This window comes from Camarhynchus parvulus, chromosome 13 (genome assembly GCF_901933205.1).
Source record: "Camarhynchus parvulus chromosome 13, STF_HiC, whole genome shotgun sequence".
Classification (NCBI taxonomy): domain Eukaryota; kingdom Metazoa; phylum Chordata; class Aves; order Passeriformes; family Thraupidae; genus Camarhynchus; species Camarhynchus parvulus.
The window spans coordinates 17,934,890-17,949,102 of record NC_044583.1 but is presented as its reverse complement, the minus strand read 5'-3'; the positions used below and the strand labels follow the sequence as shown (position 1 = coordinate 17,949,102).

The 14,213-nt window shown below is 55.0% G+C and overlaps 1 protein-coding gene across 1 annotated transcript; it reads left to right on the top strand.

Annotated features, from left to right (window-relative positions):
- The first annotated feature begins 3,820 nt into the window (after positions 1-3,820).
- GRXCR2 (glutaredoxin and cysteine rich domain containing 2) lies at positions 3,821-12,399 on the top strand. Its single transcript, XM_030957742.1, has 4 exons — positions 3,821-3,856; positions 8,370-8,714; positions 10,760-10,975; positions 11,994-12,399. The coding sequence occupies exons 1-4, from the start codon at positions 3,821-3,823 to the stop codon at positions 12,171-12,173; spliced, it is 777 nt and encodes a 258-aa protein (XP_030813602.1). The 3' UTR covers positions 12,174-12,399.
- The last annotated feature ends 1,814 nt before the right edge of the window (positions 12,400-14,213 follow it).

The following is a 14,213-nucleotide window of genomic DNA, read 5'->3' as shown; positions in this document are numbered from 1 at the left end:
GCGGTGCTGAGCACGGGCAGCCCCTCCCCTGCGGGCAGGGTCCGTGTGCGAGCCCAGCACAGCCAGAGGGGACCGAGGGGCCCCTTCCTGCCCCGCGAGGCACCGGCTTCGGCAAGGGAGGCCAGGGACCATCTCGGTACCTGTAATTTGCATTCCCTTTATCAGCTGAATTCCTATCTCGGGACTGCCTGCTCGCACATACTGGTGGATTGCCTAAGGAGAGCAGGAGGGGCAGTTAAGGCCCAAGACCACTCTCCTTACAGACCTTGCCACATGTCAGCCCTGTGTTTTCGAAGTAAGAGTACTGCAAATGTTAGAGAACAAGACTGTAAATCCAAAGATGTCTCAGATAACGCCATCAGGCTGCAGCTGTCCCTGCCCTACTCTCAGGATTCTTCAGAAGTACCGTGTGGAAAGCGTTAATGTGTTTTTTCAAAAGTTCTCCCTCCCCAGATCATGATGATGTCAAAACAAAATATTTCTGTATTTCTGTAATATAGTGGCCATTTATCTAAACTAAAATGTTGACAAACATCTTCAGGACAATGCCAGGAGCCAATGACCCCGCTCTGTTTCATCTCCAGTTTCCTTGTGTTTGGTGCTGCTTTGCAGCCTGTGCTCTGGTGGTGTGTGCTGGGCTGGTGGGGCTCATCCTGGCAATGAGGGATGCTGCAAACAGCTTCAGCTCCTCTGCCAGCAGTTCAAAATGACTTAAACTTTACTGAAGACAAAGGTGATGAGGGTTGTTTTTCTTTTTTACGTATTCTTCCCTATTTGTGCTCTGTGATTAGCACTTAGTTTGTATTTTCATCTGATCAAGGAAACAGAACTGTGAATGGATCCAATGGATCCCAAAGCAAAGAGGAACAGCTTTGTCCTCACCATCCCCAGGAGCCGCAGGGCACAGAGCTGGGGTGCAGTGGCCTCTGCAGCCCTGCAGCAGCCAGGGCTGAGTGTGCCAGGAGGGCACAGCACGGCAGCACCTCCGGGGCGGATAAAAGCCTCAGCCACTCTGCACCATGCAAGTGGATGCTACATGCCTCCTTCCCGGGGGAAGAAGGACCTTCAGACTGTTTTTAGCTCCTGGAGGGCAGGGAGAGGGGGTGCCTCTTACAAGCTGCTACAGATTATAGATCTGAGCTGGCAGCTCACCCTCCCACCCACCCACAAACACGGCGCCCAGCGCTGCTGCTGAAAGGGCCAATGCAGGCCCTGCCTGTGTCTGCAGACCCCAGGGGCCAGGGTGGGAGAGCCCTCCTGGCACGGGATGGATGCCCACCACTCCTGGGGGCAGTGCCCGCCAGCGGTGGGCTCTGAATGCGCGGCGGTGCCCACGGCAGAACCCTGCACTCTCAGTAAATAACTTGTGTTTGCCTCAAGACATAATTAGGCCAGCGTGACTCTGCAGGGATGTGCAGACTGTGGGGACCTGCAGCCAGCAGAGAAAGAGCCTGTCTGAAATGTTCCCCCTCTCAAACCAATGCCTGGTGTCCTGTGCTGGGCAGCAGCAGCGGGCACCACTGCCCTGCTCCATGCCCACCCCACAGCCTCAGGGGCTGCACAGGGACAAACCCCCGGGCAGCTGCATGGCTCAGGCTTTCTTTTCCTTTTTTCCCCTTCATGAGGTACATGCACATCAGCTGGAGGGTAGAAGCCAACACTGAGACCCCATCTACACTTCATAAAGAGGAGGGGTGAGGGGAGCTGTTTATTAAGCTCATAGAGGGTTGAATGCTGTGTTTTGCCATTACAGCCTTGTGCAGTCTGGCTGTTGGGCACTGTGCAGACTTCAGCTGATTCTGAAGTAGCTGGAGCAGAGTGGTGCCTGCCCAGAAATAGAAAAGTATTTTTAAATTAAATTTATTCACTGATTTTCATGAAGACAGATTGTTGTGTGTTTGTTGAAGTGTCATTAGGAGTAGTTGGCGGTGGAACCAGGCTGAGCAACAGCGAGAGAGGATGGATGTGTCCTTCCTGTGACTGAGGTCACCCAGGCCACCTCCTTCTGCTCTCCTCCTCTTCCTCCTCCTGCTGCCTGGTCCCAGCACCTGGCAGGAATGGAATGGGGGTGATTGAAGCTGCGAGCCTGCGGGGCAGACACAAAACCAGCTCTGATAGCTCTGAGCTGCACGGCCCAGGCTGGAGCCTCCCCACAGGGACAGGGGGCAGTGGGCAGCCCAGGAGCTGCCTGTGAGGCCCTGGCCCTCAGCAGACAGTGCCCAGTGCCCCCCACCAGCTCTGGGCTTCCTGCTACACTGCTCCTTTTTCCCTGCAGTGCAGAGAGAACCACGGAACGCCAAGCACAGCATCCTGCTTCTCTGGGATCTGCCCATCAGTGCTGAACCTGCAGGGATGCAGTTCTAATCCTCCAAGACAAGAATTCAGGGTTTCCATGCAGTATGGACCTGAACACAGGCCTTCAGAAGCTGGTTTCCATGTAGGTTTGACAGCAGAAAACAACAGGCTCCAGTTACCTGATTAAACACATGGAAATGGCCCTGTGGCTTGCAAGGCTGCGTCACCTCCAGTGCCCCCAGATGCTTCTGGCCACCAGAGAGTGCTGCAGGCAGGAGCAGCTATAAATCCTGCTGCCCTGCACCCCCAGCTCCAGGAGGGGATGGTGCAGAGCAAGAGGGGCAGCTTGGAGAGGTGAGCACTGACCAAAGCACTGCAGGTGTGCTGCTGCTTTACTGCTGGGGGACAGACTGGTTCAGCTGCTTGCCCTGGGTGCACTGTGAGCTCTGGGGGCTCGGTTTGAGCTTCTCCCACAGCTCCTGCTTGCAGAGCAGGGCTGCCTGTGGGAGCAGGTCTGGGAGCAGCACCAGGCTGCTCCTGAGCCACTGAGAGCACGCAGGGGGCTCGAGCCCTTGTAGTAGAGCAGCCCTGTGCTGGCAGAGCAGTGTCCTTCCATGTCTGCAGGACAGAGCAGTGCTCTGGGGGCTCGCTTCCACCACCAGGTGGGTTTATCCAGCAAAGGGCCGTTTCCCTGCCCGTGTGCTCCGGGTGGGCAGTGCCCCAGTGCCCTGGCCAGTGCCCAGGCTGCTCCTTGCCCACTGCACCCGTGTTCTCTGAGCTTGGTCCCAGGCTGTGCTGCTGCTCTCAGGAGAAGCGCAGGCAGAGTTGTGTCTGTAGATAAAACTCAGCACCTGGGAATTTCCCTCTTTGAAGCTCTTTTTCCTGTTTTCTCCTTTGTGACTTCAGGATTTTTGTGTTTACATAGGTAGGTGCAGAGTGAGCTGGCTCTCATCCCGAGCCTGCCGGCTCTCCCGGCGGTGCTGGGTGTCTCCACTGCCGCTGACTTCAGCCTGCAGGAATGTGCAGCGGGCCCTGCCTTCTGCGGGCACGGGAAACCTCCGCAGCTTCCAGGGCTCCTGGAAAATGGAGTCCCGTGGGCTCAGGGCAGGTGTGAGGTGTGTGCGTGCAGCTCTGTGTCTGTGCACCCTCACGACTTGTGAATGCAGCTCGCTGGAGTGTTAAAGCATCCAGAACTTTAAATAACCTGTGACTTTGGCAATTTGTGAAAACAGCAGGCTGAGCACAAAAGGAAGCCCTGTCAGCCCCTGCATGAGGGCAGGTGATGCAGCATGACATCACTCCTTAGTTCAGCTCTAATCAGGCGCTCAGGACTCCCGAGGAGGTGCTGGATCAGAGGCTCAGCCCTGAGCTCAGCCCGTCCCAGCCGCGCTGGCCATGCCTGCAGTGTGCTGGCCATGCCTGCAGTGTGCAGGCCCTGCTGCTCCATTCCTGCCGTGTCCCAGCCCCGATGGCAGGCTTCAGCATCTTTGGAGCAAGGATTTGGGTACAGGAGGGATGTTTGGGAATGCCCGTGGTGGGGGCTGCTGACCCAGGGCTGACAGTGAGTGATCAGCTTCTGATTGCCGTTTATTGCTGGGGGCTGCAGGAGCTCAGAGTGAGCTCTGGGGAGCGTGACACACCGAGCCCCCCAGCCCAGAGACCAGGGTGCTGGGCTGTACCCACCCACCCTCTGCAGGAGCCAGGGCTGTGCTCTGACTGGGAGGGAAGAAAACTCCTGCTTCAGCTCCTTGCATTTTCACAGGATCTGTGCCTGCCCCTGTATTTCACAGCAGGAACCACCCACCTGGCCAGCACTTCAAGCACGTCTGTGTAAGTCCCTGGCAGAGGATGATGGTGGCCAGGAATGCCAAAAACGCTTTGGGTGGGTCAGGTTGCTGGAGACAGATTTTAGTGCCTCCTGATCTGAGCATCAGAGCTCACACCTGAGCCAATCCTGCAATGTCTTCCACGATTTGGAAACAGTGGTGTTAGGGCAGTGAGTGCCAGGGCTGCTTGTGCAGGTGCCACCCACTGCAGCTCCTGAGTGCTGCTCTTTTGTGCCTGTTTTCTGCCAATCCAAACAAATCCAGTGCATTTCTGCAGGAGCTGGAACACTGACCAGGCTGATTTGGAGGGGTTGTGTTAAGTACCTCTGAGGTCCCTCCCGCCCAGGGAATCCCAAACCAAACCCTGCACATGGCACAGCCAGCCCTGAGCACTGTATGACCTGTCAGGTCTGGCTGGGGCAGCTCATATTTTAAAACTTCTACACCCTTTAAAAATTGTTCATTTAAAAATGTGTTGGTTAGTGTCAGATAAAAATTACAGATGTTCTGAGCTACTGGCAGATATCAGTTGGAGACAGCTAGAAGCAGGCCTTTGTCTTGGCTCATGTGGACAGGTTTGTGCAAAAGAGTGCCAGCTAAGACTGTTTCAGTGCTGCTGAACAGGAAACTCCCGAGCAGTAGTTAGCAGAATACATGTATTTTTTGAGGTTCACCTCTAGCTGCAGATGCCAGTATCTCCTGGCACAAGGAATGATGAAATCCAGGTGCAGGCTGCCAGGCCAGAGGGAGTGGTGGCTGTGCTGGCTGTCTGTGACTGCCCTCCCATGCTCTTGCGTCACATGGGGTGCTGGGACACATCCTTGGTGTCCTGGCACCTGGCTCTCGGGTGCTGTGTGCTCGAGGTGATGTGAGCAGGGCTCTGCTGCAGCTGAGAGCCCGGTGCTCATCCCCATCCTGCTCCCTGTGCAGGGCAAGGAGGGCAGCAGGGCTTGCTCTAAGGAAGCATAGCACAACAAAGCCTTTTCCAGCAAAGCTGGCACGTGGAAGCATGCCTTCAAAGTCCAGCTGCCTGTGGCTCCTCTCTGGGCCCTGCTTTGCTGCAGTGCTCCAGTGCAGGGCTGTGCTGCTTGGGGCAAGGGCCGGCTCTGTGTTCTGCAGCCACAGCTGCCTGTGGCTCCTCTCTGGGCCCTGCTTTGCTGCAATGCTCCAGCGCAGGGCTGTGCTGCTCGGGGCAAGGGCCGGCTTAGTGTTCTGCAGAGCCCCATCCTTCCTCCCCTGCTGCGGGGGGACCACGGGCCCCACGCTCGGGAGACACATGTCATTAAAATGCACTGGAACAGAGTCTGAAGTAAAATATAGTGCTGTGATCATCTAGGTCGTGCAGCTTAATGACTTCACTGTTGAATACTAAATTATTTTTGTTGCATTTTTAGTAAGGCTCGTGCGGGCTGTGGGAAACAAACCCCCGCTGGCCCCGGAGCTGTGGGGCTGTGCGGGCGGCGGGGGCTCCGGCATCCCGCACCCGCCCCTGCCAGGCTCCTGCATCCCGTGCCGGGGCTCCGGCATCCCGCCCCCATCCCGTGCCGGGGCTCCTCCGTCCCGCACCCGCCCGTGCCAGCCCCGCACGCTGTGGGCTCTGGGGGACGCGGGTGGCGCTGGGGGCGGCCTCAGCAAACACCACGCAGAAAGTCCCCGTTTGGATATTTAATGTTGGATATTTAATGTGTTCAGAGCAGCTCAGAAATGCAGAATGGCCGCTTGGGGAACTTTTCTTTGCAAGAGTCACCAGCGCACGGGCACAAAGGAGCGAGGGATGAGCAGCCACGCCTGTGTCCCGGCCCTGGGGTGACACGGGGAGCTGCGGCAGCAGCACACCGGGCAGCAGGAGGCACGGGCTGGCCGTGCCCGGCTGAGCCCTGCAGGGCAGGGGCTGTGCCATCAGCACGGTCTGGATCGAGCTGGGGCAGCACCTGTGAATAACTGTACTGCCGCCGTGGCTCTGCTCGGCTCGCAGCGGTGCTCCTGCTCTGTTCTCTCATTGCTGCTTTGAACTGCCTCTCCTGCTTGATTGTTCCCTCAATCAAAGGAAAATGAGCTCCAATTGAGGCATCTCACAGTGCGATTTGTGTCGGGCTGTGGCCGCTGGGGACCCTTTGAAGAGCAGCAATTCTGAGGCTGGATTCAGCGGGTTCACAGGGCAAGGGGAGGATCCGCCTTCCCAAGGGAATCAGCAGGAGCCGAGTGCGGCTCATGCAAATCCGAGTTTTCGTACAAAGCGAGGTTGTGCTGTGGGGATGGGAAGGAGCCTGGCAGCGGCCCTGCAGTGGGGCCGAGGCCATGCAAATGTTTTCAGTTTTTTGTGGGAAGGAGCCTGGCCGCGCTGCAGTGGGGCCGAGGCCATGCAAATCCGAGTTTTCATACAAAGCGAGGTTGTGCTGTGTGGATGGGAAGGAGCCTGGCAGCGGCCCTGCAGTGGGGCCGAGGCCATGCAAATCCGAGTTTTCATACAAAGCGAGGTTGTGCTGTGTGGATGGGAAGGAGCCTGGCAGCAGCGCTGCAGTGGGGCCGAGGCCATGCAAATCCGAGTTTTCATACAAAGCGAGGTTGTGCTGTGTGGATGGGAAGGAGCCTGGCAGCAGCGCTGCAGTGGGGCCGAGGCCATGCAAATCCGAGTTTTCATACAAAGCGAGGTTGTGCTGTGGGGATGGGAAGGAGCCTGGCAGCGGCCCTGCAGTGGGGCCGAGGCCATGCAAATCCGAGTTTTCGTACAAAGCGAGGTTGTGCTGTGGGGATGGGAAGGAGCCTGCAGCGGCCCTGCAGTGGGGCCGAGGCCATGCCAAGGGCGGCTCCGGGGCCGGGAGCTCTCCCAGGCGTGCTCAGACCTGCTGTCTTGGGGCAGGAAACTTTTTATAGCTGTCCTTGTGCTGAGGCTTCCCGCAGCCCAGGGGACCCTCCGGGCGGCTCTGTAGCGACAGAAACTGCTCGTGGTGGCTGTTTGTTCGGTGGAAGGGCTGTGCAGTGGAATTATTAGCAGGCAGCTTCTAAAGTGTCATCCTAGGATTTCATTAACAAACTTTTAAAAGAGAATGAATTAACCTATTGAGAGCATTAAGCTTTAACAGTGCTGGGTTTGAGCTGAAAGAAGTTAAATGAGGCCCTCTGCCTACATCCTGCCAAGGCAGATTCCCCCTGGATATGTAGTGGTGGATATGTACTAAAATCTTGGAACTCAAAAAAAAAAAAAAAGATTTTAACTCCTGTTGAGGATCTACATGATTCAAATAGGCGTTGGGAGATGTTTAAAGCCCAGACAGCAGTTACCTGTAGATGTGTTTGTACCACACGGGCTCTTTATTTTACCCCTTGAAAGGTCAGAGGAGCTCGAGGTGCCCAGGCAGGGATGGGCACAGGAACCAAACCCTCAGTGACAGAGACCAGGCCAGTGAGGTCCCACTCATCTCTGAGCATGGGCTGTCCTGGCACGTGTCTGGCTCTGAGGCTGCCTGGAGATAGAGGTTTGGCAGTGCTGGGGAAAGGAAGCCCCTCAGCTGGGGCTGCATGAGTGACTGTTTCCTAAAAATGAAAACCAAACCCAGAATGGTCCAAAAGGCCCTAAAAGGCATCAAGAATTACAAATAGGGATTGAGCACTAACGACAGAATATCTCAATTAGATCTTACAACCTGTAGAGGAACGCATTAGATTAAAATGAAACTGAGCTTTGTGCTCTCAGGATTTCAGTCTGAGAATGCGAGAGGAATTATTCACATTTGCAATTTGTGAGGCTGGATTGCTTTTTCTCTGAACTTGTCTTTTAAACTTTTGACCTTGTCAGAAAATTATGAAAAGCTACTGGGATGATGTATTTGGGGTAGTTCTTATCACAGCACGTGGCAGAAGCATTTCCATGGTTTCAGAAACATGGGTAGAGTTTCTCATTTAATCCTCTCCTTCCAGGTTAACTCCTTTCTTGCTGTGGTGTCCAGCCTGGCCCCCACTCGCCAACCTGCTTTTGACTTCACTACCAGTGATATTTTCTCTTTGTGAATGCCTATCAATATTTAATACAGTGGTGTCAGTTTTGCTGTAAGATGAGAGGAACTACTAGAAACCTTGAATTATACATCATGTGTGGGGGGAGGCTGGAAGTGTTTTCTTTTGGACACAGAGCTCTTGGTGCTGATCTGCAGGAGCTGCAGCTGGAGCCCAGAGATGGAGGAGCCACAGCAGCCGCAGCAGCCGCAGCAGCAGCAGCAGCCTCAGCAGCAGCCGCAGCAGCAGCAGCAGCAGCAGCAGCAGCAGCCAGGCCCGCGGCACGAGGGGCGGCCCCGCAGGGTGAGGTTCAGGATCTCCTCGGCCGGCAGCGGCCGGGTGCTCAAGCAGGTCTACGAGGACGGGCAGGAGATGGAGCCCCCGGCCAAGGAGCGCTCGCGGCGCTTCCTGCGCCGCAGCTTCGAGCCCGAGGAGCCGCTCTGCGGGCCCGGGGAGCTGCCAGGGAGCGCCGAGAGCCTCTGCTGGCCCACGGCCCTGACCGCCCGGAGGATCAGCGTGCTGCGGGAGGAGCGGCACCCGGGGCTGCTGGGGAGCGCGGCCCTGCTCCGCGACTGCCGCCCGGGGGCTGGCCTCTGTGGGGTGAGTGCTGTCCTTGGTGTCCCCTGCCAGCCTCTGTGGGGTGAGTGCTGTCCTTGGTGTCCCCTGACAGCCCCTGTGGGGTAAATACTGCCCACGGTGTCCCCTGCCAGCCTCTGTGGGGTGAGTGCTGTCCTTGGTGTCCCCTGCCAGCCCCTGTGGGGTGAGTGCTGTCCTTGGTGTCCCCTGACAGCCCCTGTGGGGTAAATACTGCCCACGGTGTCCCCTGCCAGCCTCTGTGGGGTGAGTGCTGTCCTTGGTGTCCCCTGCCAGCCCCTGTGGGGTAAATACTGCCCACGGTGTCCCCTGCCAGCCTCTGTGGGGTGAGTGCTGTCCTTGGTGTCCCCTGCCAGCCCCTGTGGGGTGAGTGCTATCCTTGGTGTCCCCTGCCAGCCTCTGTGGGGTGAGTGCTGTCCTTGGTGTCCCCTGCCAGCCTCTGTGGGGTAAATACTGCCCACGGTGTCCCCTGCCAGCCTCTGTGGGGTGAGTGCTGTCCTTGGTGTCCCCTGACAGCCTCTGTGGGGTGAGTGCTGTCCTTGGTGTCCCCTGACAGCCCCTGCGGGGTAAATACTGCCCACGGTGTCCCCTGCCAGCCCCTGCAGGGTGAGTGCTGCCCTTGCCCGTCCCCCTCTGGGCACCATCCGGGCTAAATCCTGCTTGGAGGAATGTGGTGACAGGAGCCTCACACCGCAGCCTCATCCACACAAAACTGTTCTGTCAGGCCAGGACCTGAAAGGGATGCTTGTGAATCTCCAGCCACTGTTCCAGGAATTCTGTGTGCTGAATATGCCACACGTGGCAGGATCGTCAGGGTCTGCAGGAGGGAACAGCATCTGCCAGCTGTGCTCCAGCTGTGCTCTGGCTTCTCCTGGTCTGCATCGGTCCACTGGGTAGAGTAAAAGAGAAAATTTCCTTACCTATTGCTACCTGTACATGGGAATCCTACTGCATCTAGATCAGTCAAATGTAAGGAGGACGTTAAGTTAATGAGATAGATTTAAAATATTAAAGTTGTGTGACTTTGGCTGGCAGGAAGCCAGTGCTGCCATCAGGGTGCCAGGTGTCTGCATCCCCTGGTAGCCAGAATTCCGCTTTGGCTACTTTGACAATCCCAGCTTAGTTTCACTGGCTATTTTCTTAACGTGTTATTAATGTCACTGATAGAGAAGTGCTTCTTTAGTCCTTATAAAGAGGCAGTACATGCACAATATGTGTAAATACTTTTTATGGCCTTGATTTGAATGCACTGAAAGTCTGTTAATTCCTGGTGCTCATCAAAGCTGTGCGTGGGAAACCCAGATGGCTGATATTTGACACACTGGACATGCAGTTTGCCTGCAAACATCAGACCACGATGAATCTCTCCTGCCCGAGGACAGTGCACTGCTGTGATCTTATCCAGCTCGTTAATTTGTTTTGCATTCTTGGGTAATGCTCCTCTCCTTCCCCAGTGTCCCCAGCCACAGATACCTGGGGTGACCACACTGTCCAGTAGCAGCTTGTGCTGCATCCACATGCACTTGGTGCTTGGAGACACCGTGTCTGTGACACACACGAGGCTCTCACCTCCTGCAGGTGGGCAGGACTTGTGCTCACCTGCCTCCCCCTCGTGCTCCTCCCCACAGGGGAGCAGGTGTCCCGCTGCCAGGAGAGCCCAGCCACCACAGCAGCTGGTGTGACTCGGGGCATTTTGTGGGAGAGCGTCTCCTTTTGCATGGCTTCCTGACACAGACACTTGGAATGCCTGTGAAATATGAAGAGTGTGTAAAACAATAGGCCCCAGTAACTCCATATGGCACCAGGGGAGGGACCAGGTCAGCAAAGTGCTGCTCTCAGGGAAATGTTTGACCAAGTTTAGCTTTAAAATGACTAGGAAAAAAAATACCAATTCACCCAGTTGGGCTGTGCCTCCACCAGTTTGCTGGATGCTCTGGGGGTGGTCAGGGGAGCTGGCCTGGTGCAGGGGACACTATTCTGGAAGCTCAGGGACCACCAGTGTTTGCAGAGTGAATTTATACTGGTGAGACACTGGCAACTTCCTTCTTCAGGCTTCCCCAGTTGTAGATTTTGGCAAGATCATCATCTACACCAATAACCTGAAAATCATCCGTGCACCGATGGACCAGAAGGAGCTCATGAGAAGAATCATCCAGACTGAGGGAATAAATGACTGGACGTTCGTGTACCGGGAGAAGAAAGAGCGACTTAGTGGTGGACATAAAAAAGATGTGGAGAATATGATCATGTGCAACCAGCATGTGCAGGTAAGAGAAAATGGAAAGTGCTTTTTTCCCCACAACCCTGGTCAAACCACCCAAGCCCCATCCATCTCTGTATCTGGCTCCCAGCTAGGTTTGGATAGGAAGCACCATTCTGTTTCCCTCAGGAGATAATGAACAACATTGCTGAGATCCTGCTCTGGGGGACAGCAGTGCTGGCTCCAGGTGCTCATGTCTCCCACTGATTTCTTCCCTCGGAGATGGCTGGCATTTACAGAGCTTGGCTGGGCTCCATCCCTGGTCACCCCTCCCAGTGGGATAAGAGCAGGCCAGAGTTTCTCCAGCCTGACAAGGCTAAACACAGCTGCTCTGTGGCTGAGACTGCTTCAGGCTAAAATTTTAGTATCAGCTGAAATAAGGTTGTGCCTTACATTTGCTTTCTCACGGAGGAGTCTTTGTTGGTCAGAATCCCAATTAGTCTGACCATGATTTGATCCCACAAAACCTAATGCTGTCATGTGGAGCTGATACAATTTCATGGAACTGAGCGTGGGTCACTGCGGTCCTTCTGCTGCCAGGAACTTCAAGGTGGGATTTGAAAGAGGCTGCCCGGCACAGTGGGAGAGAGGCAGGCACAAAGCACTGCTCAAAAGAAAGTGTGCATGGTGGTGATGAGGGATTTGGGCAGGGAGGGTGACGAGCAATCCCTGAAGAAATGAAGCGTGGCTCAAACCTGAGGCTACAGAGTGAAATGGTGTGATAAGGAATGGCAGGAAGATGGGTGGAGCTGTGCAGAGGAGAAAGATGAGTTTAGAGTATTGTGTTATAAGCCCAGTCACACTAACTGCTCATTTTCTAGCAGTAGCCACAAATTGTCCCCAAGCATGTGGGAGCCTTTTTGTCCAAGTCCTTGCTGTGGAGAACTGATTGTCATGGGCAGAGTGGTGTGTTAGGAGTAACTGTGATGGCAAAGACTGGGAGAGAGAACTTCCCTCTCCCCGCAGTGTTCCTGACTTTGGTATCTCCCACCCACTAACAAGCTTTTTTTCTTTGTCTGCTGCAGGAGGGTGATGCTGAACACGGCTGCTCCCAGTGCAAAGGCTCGGGCTGTGCTCCCTGCTCGCTGTGCCACGGCAGCAAGTTCTCGATGCTGGCAAACCGATTCCGGGAGTCCTACCGGGCGCTGCGGTGTCCGGCGTGTGACGAGAGCGGGCTGCAGCCGTGCTGGGTGTGCGCTGCCTGAGCCGGCCCGGGGCTCGGCCTGCCCGCGGCGGGGACGGGGTTAACAGGCGGGGAAAGGCGCTCTGGGCACGGGGAAAGGCACTCTGTCCATAGGGAACACTGTCCATGGGGAAAGGTGCTCTGGGCACAGGGAAAGGCACTCTGTCCATAGGGAACACTGTCCATGGGGAGAGGCACTCTGGACATGGGGAACACTCTGTCCATAGGGAACACTGTCCTTCGGGGAAAGGCACTCTGGACATGTCTCACTGTGGGTGTGAAGCTGCTCCTCCGAGCAGGAGAGGGGCAGCGTCAGCACCTGTCAGGTGTGCAGGTGGTACCTGTGCAGGTGTGCAGTCGGTACCAGTGCGGGTGGTACCAGTGCAGGTGTGCAGTTGGTACCAGTGCAGCTGCAGTCAGTACTGGTGCCAGCTGGTACCAGTGCATGTGCACAGGGGTGCTGGCACCAGTGGAGTCCAGCCCAGGTCTGTTTGTCCCAGCAATGCCTCTCTGGGTTTAACCTGCTGGGCACCAACAGTGGCACTGCCACTGCAGTTCTCTCTCTGTGCCCTGCAGGGTCACAAGCATTTCCTGAGGTTTTGCTGCTCCGACACCCACTTCAGTGACACAGGGATTCCTTTGGGGTCTGATTTATGGGGGGAGTTGAAAACCTTTCCCAAACCTGGAGATATAAAAAATGTATGTGAATTTATTATTCTAAATAGAAATCATTAAGTTTTAGCCTCCCTACAAGGAAGGGCTGAATTAAAACTCTCCTGAATGCTGCTCAGCATTTCTCAGGACCAGGCTGAGGGTGAGCAGCACAGCTCTTGCTTAATGCTAATCCCATGTTGTAATCTGCGGCAGGTAAACTCTAATTAGTGAGATGAAGCAACGATGGGGATCCTTTGCAGGCTGCCAGAGGTGCACAGAGCACAGGGGCTGTGCTGTGGGAGCCTGAAGCAAACAGGGGAAAAGCTATTTTTTCTCTAAAGCATTAACTTATTACTTTTTATATTCAGGAGTGATGTCAGTGCAGCCTTAACTCCTGTATTACCTCTGAGACCCTGATGAGTTAGAGGCTGCTCACATGTGCTTCACGCTGAGGCTGCAAGCCTGGGCAGGGTCATTTATGGCCAAGTTTCTCTTCTCCTGTGGTAGGTTACAAGGTTTCTCTGCAATACTGAAATTATTCAAAATAATACTGTTCTAGCTCCTACACCTCCATGTGTCTTCTGCTGAAATTGTGCTGTGGGTACTGGGAGTTTCTTTTTTTAAAAGTGCATCAATCTACAGGAGATACTTGATCGGCCTCATTCATCATATCAGTATCTGCAATGTCAAAAAATGTGGTCCTTGGGGTATCACTGAGGGGAGGTGAGACTTCCCAAATCAGAAACTGCTGTCAGGCAGATCCCTTCCCTCAAATACAACCTGTTTGATCTCAGTTTGTTGGGCTTGCTGGAGAGTTTGCTGGCCTAAGATAACAAAAAAGTAACCAGGCAAAATTGTCTGGTAGTGTTTACAATAAAACTAGACAAAAATACGCACTTATAAAATCAATATTTATAGTTCTTTGGTAACTATGATGTTTCTCAAGCACTGTCACTCCTCCTGGCTGTGTCAGCTGTTCCCATCATGTGGGCATGGCACAGGGGTGATGCCTGCAGCCAGGAGCTGAGCCCTGCCCTTGCTCAGGCCTATCCCACAGGCTCCAGTGTCCTGCGGACCAAGCAGAGCAGGGATGTGCTTCCCCAGCCTCCAATGTACTCCCTTCATTTTTGGTAATACTCTGGCTTGATTTACCCAATAAATGCTCTTATTTCACATGGCAGAAGTTGGAACTTTCCTGCAGCATCCTGGTGAGCTGGCTGTGGAGGCAATGGGTTACTTGTCACATGCTGCTGCTGTTATTTCTGCTGCCTTCAGAGCCCCCCAGCCCTCCCTCCATCCCTCTCTCCATCCTTCCCTCCCTCTCCTCTGGGCTGGTGGCATGAGGTGGAGGGCACAAGCTGAGCCCGAGCACTGCCCTGCTCCAGCCTGGCTCTGTCACCAGCTCAGC

What these genes read in the sequence shown, in the direction of transcription:
- GRXCR2 (XM_030957742.1), top strand. Translation starts at nt 3,821, where the DNA reads ATGCCCGTGGTGGGGGCTGCTGACCCAGGGCTGACA. An exon ending in CGGGGGCTGGCCTCTGTGGG is followed by an intron (nt 8,715 to 10,759) that starts GTGAGTGCTGTC and finishes TTCCTTCTTCAG; the next exon opens with GCTTCCCCAGTTGTAGATTT. An exon ending in TGTGCAACCAGCATGTGCAG is followed by an intron (nt 10,976 to 11,993) that starts GTAAGAGAAAAT and finishes TGTCTGCTGCAG; the next exon opens with GAGGGTGATGCTGAACACGG.